This window comes from Seriola dumerili, unplaced genomic scaffold, assembly GCF_002260705.1.
Source record: "Seriola dumerili isolate Sdu_G_001 unplaced genomic scaffold, Sdu_1.0 BDQW01000388.1, whole genome shotgun sequence".
NCBI classification, from domain to species: Eukaryota; Metazoa; Chordata; class Actinopteri; order Carangiformes; family Carangidae; genus Seriola; species Seriola dumerili.
This window is the reverse complement of record NW_019174643.1, coordinates 60,720-75,472: the sequence shown is the minus strand read 5'-3', so window position 1 is coordinate 75,472 and position 14,753 is coordinate 60,720. Positions and strand designations below refer to the sequence as shown.

The following is a 14,753-nucleotide window of genomic DNA, read 5'->3' as shown; positions in this document are numbered from 1 at the left end:
AAAGAGAAAATAGTTAATACTGCTTTTATTTTAGAGCATGATTGCGGGCATGAAAGTAGAGCATTGAAGGTGATTTTCTTGAGATGACTACTGTTATTAATATTATTTTAGTAAATTTTGTATTTGCAACGTATCTGAAAGTTTATTTCATGTAAAAGAGGTTTGTCTTTCAGTGTACCAGTTATTTTCCTCCCAAAGCTCTCTGCTGTAGTTCTACTGTTTGAACACCAGGGGGAGGAGTTGTTATGTCTGTGGAGAAACACAGGAAGGTTCACTGCTCTTGTCTCTAAATGAATCAGCAGATGCCTCCATCTAATAACACACAAACCCAAACTCAAAATGTTTGTTTCTACTAATAAAATACATCAGAATGAACGTTGTAATTTATGATAATATATAACTCGCAGGTGACTTTTATTTTCTTATTTTGCAGAACAAGTGCAAAAAAGTACTTCTGTATTTTTACTTAAATAGTATTTTGAATATAGGACTTTTCCTTCTAATGCTTTATTTATACATTTTTGCACTGATACTTTTTCATAAGTAAAATATCTGAGGACTACCATTGTTCATTTCTGAATGCTTCATCATCCTTCTGTCCTCCCCTTCTCTCGTAACCACCAGATATACACCCTGTAAATCAGCACATTGACAGAACACACACCTCCTTTTAGCACATTGGTATACAAGTCATTTTGTTAGGAAGCTTTAACTGCTGCCATTTTGGTTTTAACATCATGACCTCTAGCACACATATGCTTAGCGATGTGTTTAAAAATGTAAACATCATATCTGTCAGAAACATGAATATGCCCTCATGTTGATTACAGATTCAGATAGAGCCTCGGGTCATGTGTGCAGTGGCAGTCGTATGTCTGTAAAACAAACAAAAAGCAAAAGCATGAACATCAAACTGTCTCGTCGCTCTGGTCTTTTATTGTCTGTAGACCGGATTAACTGCAACATTTCAAGTAGCAGTAACTGAAAACAGCATCAAGTGCAGGTGTGTCTGTGACTGGTTTCTACTAAAGACGCAATTCTTACATGTATAGTTTCAGTTATTTAAAAACAAAAATAACAAGGTGTTTCATGCAAATGAGGAAAGTGATTTTTGCCTGACAGTTATTCCCTTTGGCGTGTACTTTGAGCTTTGTGACTTTGTAGATTAATTACTTGCACAAAAAGCAATAGGGAAAACTCAGAAAAAGCACAATAGATTCGCTTTAATTTTAATTAAATTAGCTTTTCTTGCTAAAAACCAAGTTCAGTTAATCACTTTCCCCCAGTGTCTTTAATGCAAAATACTCACCTGACTGTCTAAAAGAACGTTTCCTCTGCGTGTGCTGTCCCCACGTAAACCTGTTCACAAAGACACAGTAAAAGGTTAAAAACCTTCCTCTGCTGATACACATTTCACATAACACCTCCAGGGTAAAGTTTCCTATTCCAGGAGGAATGTAATACAGCCAGTGATAATGAGTAGTTGTGTGACAGCTGGAGAGAGAAGTTCATACCCTGCAGGTGCAGTTCAACAGGGGCTCCTGTTTAAATGATATTCACTAAAAACTGCAGTTCTCAGCTGCTTTTTAAAGTTAAATGATGCTAATATTAATACCGCTAAAGCTACTCATACTACAAATAATTATCAATATTTAGGCGACATTGTAGTAACTCCTTTCAAGCACCTTTGAAATGGCTGTGCATCTATAACGACATGCAAATCTAATAGCCTTGGATTTACTTTTATTCCCCACATTTGCAGCTCATTGGTACTTCCTCTTTTTGGCTTCCCTACTTCCTGCTACTAATCCCAGCTGAATCAGGACTGCATTAATTTCCCTAATCACAATGGCAGGAGGAAGGTGTTTGATGGCTCCAGGGCAGAAATTCTCCATTTGACTACCACAACAGCATCTGTTAGCCCTGCTCCTTATCTCCGTCCCCTTCAGTAAACCTTTCCCGCCTCATTTACAAGTAGTCAAATTACCAACAACCAAATCACACAGTCATTGTGGAACATTTGGGGCATTCATGTGGGCTGGGAGACAATGCTGCACTCTTTAAAGCCTCCTATTTAATACTCATAAGCAGTATATGAACATCTAATCAATGGTTTATAACACACTATACTGTAGTTGTAAGCAGATTCATTGTGTGTGATCTAATATTTATAGTAGCAACAAATAATACTTCCTGTCATCTGTAAATGGTTGTATGGATGATGATGGTGCACAGCTTTTGTAAAAAAAAAATAAAATAAAATATATATATAAATTGGGATTTATTTTCCTAATGTAAATATCAATTCAGGTCAATTTCATGCTGAAGAAAATGTATTAAAAGGAGGGTTTTGACCGGAACAGTCTGAGCTAAATATGAAGCTGTAGTCAGGAGGCAGTTCTGCTGGAGGTAAGTGCTCGCTTTGTTAGACATGTTGGTTTCTCCCTATAATAAAGTTATGGTCTTGACCTTACCCTGTAAAGTACCTTGAGATAATGTATATTATAATTTGGCGCTATACAAATAAAACTGAATTAAATTAAATTCATTTCATTTTTACTTTACAGGTACGAGAGTGGTACAAAGGCAGCAACGCACCAAAACATCGAACTGTTGCTGTATAGGATCAAAAGTTTGTTTGTTTCTGCCGAGTTGACAAGAGCAAGACTTTCAATCGTCTCCATTGGTCAATTATTCACACGACAAAAATCACTTATTCCACTTTGTTATTAATGTGAAGAGTGAAATAAAATAAAAAATAAAATAAAATTTAAAAAAAAAATCACATGAATGAATCAAATGACAAGTAAATATTCCTACAAAACAATCACCCAAGCATCATTTAGGAAGACAGAAAAAAAACAACAATGGAAGAAACAGAACTAACAGCACAAAGAATTACATATTGCCATTCATAGATCAATAAATACAGCACACACAGGTTATTATTTCACTCACTGAGCAACTGTAGAAATGCAGGACCTGCATTGTATGAAACCACCTCCCCATTGTTCACCGAAACAACAGGTAATCAGGCCACCGACTAATCTCTCAACAACCAGCAACTGCAATCTAATTCCCATTAATCTTCCAATTAAGAACCGGAAGGTTGCGAAGCAGCAGCACGCACTGAATCACAGAGTCGATACCACTCTATCTTGTCTGGTAATATAAGGCCACAGCTAGCTCCTGTTAGCTTAGCATCAAATCTGGAAACAGAGGGAAAGAGCTAGCCTGTAGTGCGCTAATTAATAGCGTTATAGTGTTGTTTGTTTGGTTGGACGAAAACAGGAAGTGTAAAAACATCAAGTTGAAAGAGCCACGTTAGCTTCTCTCCTCTCTGGTTCCAGTGTTTATGCTAAGCTAAGCTAAGCTAACTAGCTGCTCGTTGTAGCTTCACGTTTAGCGCACAGACTTGAGAGTGGTATCAATCTTCTAATCAAAACATCAGCAACGCATTAAAATGTTGAACTTTTCCTTGAAGCGGTAAAAACAAGGGGCGACATGACCGGGACAAACAGATTTCCAAAGATGTACAGACTGATACATAACTTTTTTTTTTTTTTGGACATTCACTATTTTGATTTAAAATGCTTCCCCTTATAAATACCAAGACATCTGAAATATTTAAAAGCTGTATCTTTCATAAAACATCGGCAATAATAAATTCAACAGAGATCACACCCACTGGAGGAAACCCAAGTTACATGCATTTAAAAAGAAAATATCTTAGTTTCTGTTTTACACTTGTTTACAAATAACAAACCTTACTGTTGCTGTGTGTTAGTCGTTGTAAAAAGACAATAGCAGCAGTTTCTAGTCTAGTGTTTTGGGTTGTGCTGTCGTGGTGATCCTGTTGTTTACATCTGGACTCTTCTACATTAAACCAAGGCTGATTAACTCGATTAACTCTAAATTGAAAGAATCTCACATTTTGAAGCCGACAAAGAAAAAATTACCGACAGGAAAACTTCCATTGAGACGTGTTAACTGTTTTAAATTCTAACTTCGACTCTAAATTATGCATGTCATATGATATTTTAATATTCTTCATGCACATGTGCATTGTTTAATAACCTCTATTATTTGTGCACGGACTGCAGTAAAACCTTTCAATGTGGAGTTGAAGTTGAGTCAGAAGCTGCTGTTGTCGATGCGGTCCTGCTTCATCTGAGCCTTTGCTTTTTGTTTCTGAAGGAGAATGTGCTCGGCAAACTCCCTGACGGCCCCCAGTCCCCCGACTTTGTGGCAGGTGTATTTTGCGGCGTTGATGGCGACCGTTGGGGCATCTCCAGGTACTGCGCTCAAACCCGCCAGGTTCAGACACTTCACATCGGGTTTATCGTTACCTGAGAGGAGACAAGAGGAAGCGGGGGAAGACAGAGATATAAATGAACAGCAGCATAATAATAATAATCACAAAATAAGCATAATAATCTAAGCTTTTGTTAATTTTCTGTAGATGACCGCTTTACCCATGTACGCCACATCCTTCCACTCCAGCTTCTTCTTCTCCACTACCAGCTTCAAATCGTTCAGCGGTTCCTCTCCCACCTCCATGACTTCGCAGCCCATCCTCTTGGCCAGTTTCTCCGCCAACGACTTGGTCACAGGGTCCTCTCTGGACGTCAACAGCACGACCTGGTGGAGGGAAGACGGACGGTTAGTGTGAGCGACGAGGCGCGACTTGAGCCGAATTCATTTCTACGCAGTTGAAAAGTCCAACCTCCACTTCTTCCCCCTTCAGCATCCGGATGCCCATGGCGTCTCTGGTGTTAACAGACACCATATCCTCCCCGGACACCGACAGAAAGATCCTTCCTTCTGTTAAACATCCGGAAACGTTGCAGAACATCAGCTGAACCACCTCCGGCGTGACCCGACCGAAGTAACCGTACCTGCAGGAAGAAGCACGGAGTGGATGAGAAACGAAGGAGGAAATGGAACGACAAAAATACACACGCCTGTATGCAGAGTATTAGTTCTCAACTACCAGTGCATGCCAACATAAACACAAACAGACAAAGGTGTGTACAGATGCGGAAGCAGGGTAGGGCTAAAAACAAGTTCAGGACAGGTTGATAGGAAAATTACTTTTTAAAAAAGACAGAAGAAAGATCAACTCAAAGATCTGTCTCTCACCTGAGAACCCTCTGCTCTGCCACAGGCCAGTCGATGTCCACGTCTATGTCCACGCTGTACTCCGGCAGCATCTCATAGTAGCCGATCTTTCCACCCTGGAGACAGAGACGAAACAACAGATAGAGACCAGATACAGCTGCTGGAGACACGTGATAAAATGCGCTGGTTACTTTTTTTGCATAACTGAAATTAAACAAATTAACTGTCCAGACTGATTACCTGCATAAGACCTTTGTTCATGAGGAGATCTCTGGTGGCGAAATAAAAGGAGCCATTCTCACACAGCTCGCCGTCCCAGTCCTGGCGCCGTGGCCGGTTGGCTGTGTCCAGGTTGAACGGCTTGGTCATTTCATCAGCTAGAAGGAGGCAGAGTGCGGGGTTAAAAGTGCACTCTTTACAATACACGGCTTCACCAAACATCACGCTGCTTCCACAATTTATTTTTTCACGTCCTGGTCCCTCCGGACACTTTTGGAAACGCTAATTTTCTATCACATCTTTTCCAAACGTCTCCAAACTCCACAGTTTTATAAATAAAAACTGGACGTCCAAAGTCCAAAGTCTCCACTTTAGGCGCCAGGAGTAAACGTAGCACAAGCGACGCGAGCTAACACTAAAACATATTAGTGTGGATGAGGCCAGACTCTGTCTGCAGCCATGCCAGCAACTCCCTGAGGTTGTGCTGAATGCAAACAGAAGCGAAGATATGGGCATGAAGGGAATCATCTCTTTGAATAAATATGTGGCCAAGGGCAGATGATGTCTCTTTAGGGTTCATTTCAAGATATACTGATAGTGTGGTCGCCATGTTTACCATGTACTCCACACGAAAAGTAACACTAATTAACAATTTAGTATAAGATCATAAAATTAAAAAGGTTAAAGGTTCTTAATTGATCATTACACAAAGAATAGTTGTGTTTTTACTGCAGCCTGTTTGACACTGATGTTGATATTAGAGAGTTTAAGAAATCTGTTCTGAACAAAAACAACAACAATCTTGAAACACGTCTCATAGATTTGTGTCTTTAAAGAGTTGTGACACAGACACACGCTGAGCGGGACATGTTACAGTTTGAAAAAAAACAACCAAAAAACTGTTTAGAAATGAGCTCAGACCCAGTTCCTGTGATGCAATGTCTTGTTACTTAACAACCAACATAAAAAGCGATAGCAGTGTATTTGCAATAAGCAGGTATGGGCTGATTTATTGGGCTGACTGACTCATCAGTTGAACTCTTTTACACTTTAGTGCTTAGACGGATTCAACAAACAAGTTTTTATGTGCTGTGATGAATGAACCGCAGAGGTGCTGCCAGCTGTAGCGTCAAAGCATTTGTATTATCATGCAGTCAAGATATGGTATCTCTGTTCTCATCTAACGCTTGGCAGCAGTGCAGTAGTGTGTTCTCATTAGATTCGGCTGCAACAAAAAAACGGTTATGGCTTTATGTTTTTACACAAACTAACACCTGATAAGGAAAAACTGTTATAACCCCAGGCTGATGTAATTACTCAAACTCGGTTATACGAATCAAACACACAGAATTCAGTGAACAGTGACTCTTCTTTTGTTGGTGCTTCTGTAACCAATGGCGACGAAAGTCTCTGTCACGGAGACGGAAACAGAACTAATACCTGTTCTGCTGCTTTCACAGTGCAGAGCAGGGAATCGGTCACACACACACACACACACACACACACACACACACACACACAAACACACAAACACACAAACACACTCTAACTTTAGGTTACAACCCTGTTTATCCACAATCATATAAAATATGAACCATCTGTGTGAAGTCTCGAGTAATGGCTGAGTGTTTTCTGATGTGACCTTTGACCTCCAAAATCTAATCAGTTCATCCTTGAGTCCAAATGGACATTTGTGCCAAATTTAAAGAAGGTCCTCCAAAGCGTTTCTGAGATATCACGTTCACAAGGAGGTCACCACGCCCTCGATCTTTCACCTTTGACCCCCAAAATCTAATCAGTTCATCCGTGAGTCCTAGTGAATGTTTGTGCCAAGTTTGAAGAAGTTCTGTCAAGACGTTACTGAGATATCGTGACCGCGAGAATGGGACGGACAACCTGAAAACAATATGCTCCGACTGCAACAACACATCTGCCGACTTACATCCCTTCTTGATCTCCTTCCAGCGGAACTGGTGTCTCCGGACCACAGAGAACACCGAATCAAAGCCCTGCAGCGTGATCATCTCCAGCGCCTCCTTCACGTGGTGCGGATGTAGACACGGGGACGTAGCCTGAATGTGGCATATCACATCCACCTCTGTGAAAACAAAGTCAAACAAAAGGACGAGCTGTGAAACCAAACAAGCTGTTTGGTGTCACACAGAACACACAATGGAGTGACAGTCACTCCCTGGCAGCTGTTTGCATACCTGGGTTGAGCCTGGCAAACTCTTGGATGGTTTCCAGTGATGAAGAAGAGTCTCTGGAGACTTCAGCACTCCTGCGATGCACCTTGGCGCCCCAGGATTTTGCCACCTTCTCTATCTCGTCGTGGTCCGTCGATACCCACACACTAGAAAGATTAAAAGTCTCATCTGTCTTATCTTTCTCTTCCATGCAGCACACCTGAACAGGTTCATTCCTCTTCATGCTACATACAAGCTAGTGTGAGTTTACCAGCAAGATTAATCTATTTATTTCAGTTATGACATTTTAAATAGGAAAGAAAAGGTGCATCAGAGGAGAATTTGGAGGATGTAGACATTATTATTCTGTAAATTATTCCTATACACTTCAGATCATGAAATAAATAACTTACTTTATTCGTCCAAGAGTCAAAAACAGTAAAAGAATATAAAGTTACAATGATGTAAAAAGGAGAAAATGTTTTAATCCAGGCCTACAGCGTGAACTAGAAGTGCAAGATCAGTGTCGAGCAACTTACACCAGACTTAATTCAAAATAAAATTCATAGTAAATGATCCATTTCTGCCCCAAAATGTAATGATCCACCCTTCAACCAAGCGTTACAAATCGGTACAGTCCTTTTTGCATAAATCCTGATGACGATTAAACAAACACGGATGTTATTTTTTTTTTTAAATCTCTTCTATGCTTTTCTTAAAATATAAACTATAAATAAAACAAGTTTGTAATAGGAGACACCGTGCACACGGAGGGCTGTACAACCTCTATAATAAAGTATTAAACACACATACTGAGACACCTCTGACCGTTTTTATAGGAAGTGTGGAGCAGGTTTGGAGGCACTATTTTAATCAATCCTATCGATTCTTCCTCTACCTGTCGAACATGTCGGAGTCCACAGCAGCCCTCAGCACCCAGCCGATGAGGGGCACCCCGGCTAACATTTTGATGTTTTTCAGGGGGATCCCTTTACTTCCTCCCCTCGCCAGGATCACAGCAGCGGCGTGTCTCTTGCCCTCCGCCCGGATCTGCTGCTGCTTGGGGGCGACCAGCGGTCCGTCCTGCTCCCCGTTATCGGCCGGGAGGCCTCTTTTCCTGGAGATCATATCGCTGTCAAAAAAAAAAAGCCTTTTAACCAAAAGGTGAAAGAAGACGCCAAGTCAGGCCGGTGAGACTTCCTCACGTCCGCTCGGTCGAAGTGTCACTGTAACGGCCAGGCTGAGGACCAGAGCAGCGGGTCTATTTATAAGACTCGATTCCGGTTGTAATTTTTTCTGGTGTACAATGATGGTTGCCTGTATTTGGACTGTGCTCACTACCGCCACCTGCTGGTCATGACATCGAATTGTCAACAAAAAAAAAAATTTACACTATGAAAGATCAGGGATGTGACAGGAGAAGTAAAAAAGAAAATACTTAATTTCATATTTAGATAAGCTTTAACAGAAATTGTAAGAAGAATTTATAAATGAATGATTACTCTATTAATAAATACTTCAGATTTGAAAATGGATTTACAAAAACAGCATAATCATTTATAAATACATTTATTAATTCATGAATAAATAATAAAATTTGAATTAAAAAAAAGGGGGGGGGGTACATTCCTGGATTCCCTCTTCAATTTCAATTTCCTTTTTTCCAGCTGCTTTTCTTTTTTTTTTTTTTTTTTTTTTTTAACTTTTTTATTATTCCATATCATTTGGGTCTAGATCATTTCATTAATTTCAGATTTAACAGAAAGCTGCGCCAACATTTACTATAACAGGTCATCAATTGTGGCCCCAGCATGTTAATTAATTAAGTAAGTTTTCTGTGTCAAGTAATTAACACACAGAAAACCCAAGGGAAAGTTGTATTGCTCCAAATGTGACTTAAAACTGGATAAAAAAATCAATATTGTGTTCATACAAATTCAAAGAATTACATGTAAGAAACTTTCAGCATAAGAGTTGCTGCTCCTTTGTCCTTCTTTTCTTTAACTGGGCAACAGCGACACCTTCTGGATGTTAGCAGTATGTTTTCTACCCTGGTAGGGAGGGATGATCTATGGACTCATGCACACTCAAATAACATGGGATCACGTCATGTCTTTGCAGTTGTTTGGATAGTCTTACCAGTCACATATTTCAAATAAACTGTGTCCATTGACGAGATATCCAAACCCTCTTGACAATTTTGGGAAAAACCAAAACAGATACAGATGACAATATATATTTGAAGTCAATGTGACAGTTAACCACAGGAACATTTAATCATTTTGTTTAGTAATTTCAAATTTGTACTTCATCGAAATTTAGTCAAATCACCATTCAAAGCAGCTTTTTCATCTAGATGATGTGTCCTTGTTAATGTAAGTGTAAAACGTCCCTGGGTGGGCTTGAACCACCAACCTTTCGGTTAACAGCCGAACGCGCTAACCGATTGCGCCACAGAGACAGGTCTGGCCTTAGTGGATGTGGCCTTCAATCTCCAACCACCTGAATTTGTTAAATCTAGTATGACTTGTTCCTTCTACACCTCAGGCTGATCAATAATAATGTTTCTACATGTCCACAAATTTAATATAATCCAAGCTAAGTGTACAACGTCCCTGGGTGGGCTTGAACCACCAACCTTTCAGTTAACAGCCGAACGCGCTAACCGATTGCGCCACAGAGACAGGTGTGTCTTGAGAGGATGTGGCCTTGCGGTTCAATCTCCACAAACCTGAATTTGTTAGATCTAGTATGANGAGACAAGTCTGTCTTGAGAGGATGTGGCCTTGCGCTTCAATCTCCACAAACCTGAATTTGTTAGATCTAGTATGACTTATTCCTTTTAGCCGTCAGGCTGATCAATAATAATGTTTCTATATGTCTGTTAATTTAATACAATTTAAGTGTAAAACGTCCCTGGGTGGGCTTGAACCACCAACCTTTCAGTTAACAGCCGAACGCGCTAACCGATTGCGCCACAGAGACAAGTCTGGCTTGAGGGGATTTGGCCTTGAGCTTCAATCTCCACCTGCCTGAATTTGTTAAATGAAGCGTGACTTATTCCTTCTAGATGTCAGGCTGATCAATAATAATGATTCTATATGTCTGCTAATTTAATCTAATTCAAGTGTAAAACGTCCCTGGGTGGGCTTGAACCACCAACCTTTCGGTTAACAGCCGAACGCGCTAACCGATTGCGCCACAGAGACACGTCTGTCCCCTGGGGGTGTGGCCTCAATGTTCAATCTCCACCCACCTGAACGTGTCATAGTATCATTTATTCCTTGTAGAAGGCTGATCAGTAATGTTTCTACCTGATCTCTAACTTAATATTTGAACCAAAAGTGTTCATTGTTAGAGTAATAGAACAATGCTTCATAATTTATTCTTTCATCTAGGCCTATCTATTTTGTAAAAAATGGAAACTGTCTCGTTTTGGCTTGTCTATGGTATGGGAATTTACTGTTGGGTAACAACTGATTATGTTTGCTATTCTTGGTTTTAAATCTTCATTTTGTTTCTTTAACCCTTCCCTCTCACCACAGAAAGTAGGGTTTTCATGTAGATTATGTATCATTGTTAATGTAAATGTAAAACGTCCCTGGGTGGGCTTGAACCACCAACCTTTCGGTTAACAGCCGAACGCGCTAACCGATTGCGCCACAGAGACATGTCTAGGGGGTGTGGCCTGTAGCTTCAATCTCCACCCACCTAAATTTGTTAAATCTATTATCATTTTTCCCTTCTGGACCTCAGGCTGATCAATAATAATGTTGCTACCTATCGTCTAGTTTCATATTTAAATGAAAAGTGGCTCATTGTTAGAGTATTAGAACACTGCTCCTTAATTTATTCATTCATTTATTTTGAAAATTATGAAAATTGTCACATTTAATCAGGTACAAAGATGTACTTAGTACATCATTGGTAATGTTTCCTATTTAATCTTTCTCATTCATAGCTTTGTTGTTAGTTTCTTTAACCCTTCCCTCTCACCACAGAAACTAGGTTTTTCATATAGACGATGTATCCTAGTTAATGTAATAGTTCCTTTAACAAAAGGATTGTCCCTCCCTCTTTGCTAACACTGCTGATTACTTTTGGTTTCTCTTCTAAAAGTTTAGGGCTGAGCTTTATTGTAAGACCATTTGTCCTCCAGCAGCTGCAATGAACACACAAGAAATACCTCATTCATTCTTAATAATTAATCAACTTTATTAATTGACTGTGTTCACATCATAAAACACATTCAAACATTCTGACAGTTCAGCTTTTCAATATCTGTATTCAATTCATCATATACAGTAATCACTGTTAAACACGTACAGTATGTCAGTAACATGACAAATAATTTTGTGTTGATCAGAGTATTGATTACATCTTTGCAACACATTTACAAAATGACAGTAAAAGTTAAATCTGATAAACTACATCAGCATGAAATCACACAAGTACATCACAGTCCTGTCCACACTGATTGATTGGCATTTGATCTCTGAGAAGTACATGTCAAAATACCACGTCACAGAGAAATGGGTGACAAAGAAAGAGAGAAAATCCATTTACAAACTAAGAATAGTGTCCCCATTGACTTTTTAATATCTCCTGTCTATTCTAGCTGAATAAACCTGGCACTGGTATCGTTCCAAAAAGTCGTTGAAAGACAAATTCCAGCATAGAGCGGCTGAGTGAATGTGGTCTGGACTCTGTGGAGGAGAGTCATGGTGTCAGAAACGCTGTAGAATGACAGAATACCTGCACTGGCATCAAGATACACTCCCACTCTGGAGGACTGAGGACCTGAGATAAGAGTTGTGACATTGTTATGTTTGAATTTGCAACCCTTTTTGAAACAATCCAATGCCCAAGACTCACTATTGTTTCCAAATCCACTTTCATCCATTTTGGAAATATTCTTGTATGCCACGGCTACTGAAACTTCTTTCCCGCTCCACTCCACCTCCCAGTAACAACGTCCAGTCAGACTCTCTCTACTCAGGACCTGCTGCCTCTCAGTGAATCTGTTTGGGTCAGAATTATATGTCAACGAATATCTGTCTTCTACACTTCTGTCCCTATCAGATAGAATCAGCTGATTGTGGACTGTGGCTGGATCCAGCGTCATTTGATATGAATATTTTAAAAACTCATCTCTGGTCTTGGGTTCTGCTTTAGGCAGCAAAACATCCACTGATCTCACTGTCAGTGAGAATTTGCACCATTCCTCACCAATGATTTCCTGTATTTTATCTCTGACCTTTGACACAGCTGCTTTCACATCCTCAAAGTACCTCAGAGGACGGATTTTGATGTTGGATGTGTCCGTAGGGTCACTGACGTTTGACTGCAGTGGGTAACTGAGTAGAAATTCTGTGTGGTCCTCTGTGCGTAAGAGCTGCGTCAGCTCAGCGTCTTTCCTCTTCAGCTCAGCGAGCTCCTGCTCCAGCGTCTTCATCAGCTGTTTGACTTGATTCACTTCAGTCATCTGCTGGAATCTGATCTGCTGCTTCAGTTTAGAGCTTTTTTCCTTGATGAGACAGATCAGCTCAGTGAAGATCTTCTCACTGTCCTCAACTGCTTTGTTAGCAGACTGGTTGATCACCTCCACCTCCTGCTGAAGCACCTTTACTTCTTCCTCTCTGGTCTGGATTCTCTGCTGGGTGTTTTGAAGACTTGCCCCAAGCTCTTCCTGCCTCGCTGTCCTTTCTGCTTCAGCTGAAACTGTTTTGTGGCCTTTGTGTTTATTCATGGAGCAGAGATAACAGATACACTTCTGATCAGTGCAGCAGAAAATCTTCATTACCTCCTTGTGATCAGGACAGATCTTCTGTTTCAGTTTCTTGGAAGGGTCGACCAGCTTGTGATTTTCAAAGGCAGGGGATTTGTAGTGAGGCTGGAGGTGTTGTTCACAGTAAGAGACCAGACACTGCAGACAGGACTTGACAGCTTTCAGTTTTCTCCCAGCGCAGAAATCACAGGCCACATCTTCAGGTCCAGCATAGTGATCGGCTGGAGTCGCTTGGAGTCCAGCCTTCTTCAGTTCCTCCACTAAATCTGCTAACATGATGTTTTTCACCAGAACAGGCCTTGGTATGAAGGTCTCTCTGCACATCGGGCAGCTGTAGATTTTCTTCTGATCTTCCTCATTGAAGTGGCTTTTAATACAGCTCATGCAGTAGTTGTGACCACAGGGAATAGTCGCTGGATCCTTTAGTAGATCCAAACAGATTGAACAGCAGCATGTTTCCCGATCGAGCTGATTCCCTCGTTGCGCCATTTCATCTCTCAGAAACAATGAAAGTCAAACAGCTTCACTTCTTGGTAAATACTGTCCTGTGATCCAAACCAAAACAGAGTTCTTCTTTTTCTTGTCGGAAACAAACAAGAGAATCCAAAAGCAGCTGATCAGGCAGACGGGACTAGTTCAGTCATTTTTAATGATACTGATACAAAAACCTACAAGTATCTTTCCCGGTCAAGCTGATACCTTTGCTTCGCCACATATCATTTGACCAGTGAGGTCAAACAGTTTCATTATCAGATAAATGCTGCTTTCTGATGCAAGTCAAAACGCAGTTCACTTCTTTAATATAGATTGCTGTGCTGACTCAGTCCTCTCAACATGTGCTACTGTTGGGAGCAGATTTGTGTCACATGACTTATGGTTCAAGGTTTTTAAGTTCACGTCCTCACCGCAGTTAGAAAACTAGAAATAACACCCATGCGGTTGTATGTTTCCGCCAAGGAGTCAAGTTGCATTTTACATCCATGTCTGTACAGACTCACACAATATATGTAATGAAGACTTTAGAGGAATCTAATAAAAGGTATTAAGTGTATTTTTGGAATAATGTTTCTGCCGGTCCTCTAACTTAGTATTGAAAACAATTGTTAAACTATTCGAAAGCCGCTGCATGAATTTATTTATGACTGTATTTTGGATATTGTCTCATTTAGACTTGTTGAGGGTATGGCAGTGTACTATTGGGTATGTCACCTATGATAATGTTTCCTATTTAATCTTTCTCATTCATAGCTTTGTTGTTAGTTTCTTTAACCCTTCCCTCTCACCACAGAAACTAGGTTTTTCATATAGACGATGTATCCTAGTTAATGTAATAGTTCCTTTAACAAAAGGATTGTCCCTCCCTCTTTGCTAACACTGCTGATTACTTTTGGTTTCTCTTCTAAAAGTTTAGGGCTGAGCTTTATTGTAAGACCATTTGT

The 14,753-nt window shown here is 40.2% G+C and overlaps 2 protein-coding genes and 5 non-coding genes across 8 annotated transcripts; all 7 read right to left on the bottom strand.

Annotated features, from left to right (window-relative positions):
* Positions 1 to 21: 21 nt before the first annotated feature.
* Positions 22 to 8,792, bottom strand: cmas (cytidine monophosphate N-acetylneuraminic acid synthetase). Of its 2 annotated transcripts, XR_002665596.1 has the most exons (10): positions 8,425 to 8,792; positions 7,551 to 7,693; positions 7,283 to 7,438; positions 5,362 to 5,498; positions 5,143 to 5,237; positions 4,727 to 4,898; positions 4,476 to 4,641; positions 4,110 to 4,349; positions 1,310 to 1,359; positions 22 to 875 (listed from the first exon to the last, which is right to left on the bottom strand). XR_002665596.1 is itself a non-coding variant. In XM_022761091.1 (8 exons), exons 1-8 carry the CDS (start codon positions 8,652 to 8,654, stop codon positions 4,135 to 4,137), a joined length of 1,314 nt encoding a protein of 437 aa, XP_022616812.1. In that variant the 5' UTR covers positions 8,655 to 8,792; the 3' UTR covers positions 3,901 to 4,134. The 2 variants fall into 2 exon arrangements, 1 of the variants encoding a protein (XP_022616812.1); XM_022761091.1 differs by lacking the exons at positions 22 to 875; positions 1,310 to 1,359 and having other exon boundaries at positions 3,901 to 4,349.
* A 1,121-nt stretch (positions 8,793 to 9,913) lies between these two features.
* On the bottom strand, positions 9,914 to 9,987 carry trnan-guu. Its single transcript has one exon. It is a non-coding gene; the product is annotated as a tRNA-Asn (tRNA).
* A 149-nt stretch (positions 9,988 to 10,136) lies between these two features.
* On the bottom strand, positions 10,137 to 10,210 carry trnan-guu. The gene has a single exon. It is a non-coding gene; the product is annotated as a tRNA-Asn (tRNA).
* Positions 10,211 to 10,437: 227 nt separating this feature from the next.
* trnan-guu lies at positions 10,438 to 10,511 on the bottom strand. The gene has a single exon. It is a non-coding gene; the product is annotated as a tRNA-Asn (tRNA).
* A 150-nt stretch (positions 10,512 to 10,661) lies between these two features.
* Positions 10,662 to 10,735, bottom strand: trnan-guu. Its single transcript has one exon. It is a non-coding gene; the product is annotated as a tRNA-Asn (tRNA).
* A 387-nt stretch (positions 10,736 to 11,122) lies between these two features.
* trnan-guu lies at positions 11,123 to 11,196 on the bottom strand. The gene has a single exon. It is a non-coding gene; the product is annotated as a tRNA-Asn (tRNA).
* Positions 11,197 to 11,785: 589 nt separating this feature from the next.
* Positions 11,786 to 13,803, bottom strand: LOC111233309 (tripartite motif-containing protein 16-like). The gene is made up of 2 exons (XM_022761090.1): positions 12,402 to 13,803; positions 11,786 to 12,326 (listed from the first exon to the last, which is right to left on the bottom strand). Exons 1-2 carry the CDS (start codon positions 13,801 to 13,803, stop codon positions 12,136 to 12,138), a joined length of 1,593 nt encoding a protein of 530 aa, XP_022616811.1. The 3' UTR covers positions 11,786 to 12,135.
* Positions 13,804 to 14,753: the final 950 nt, after the last annotated feature.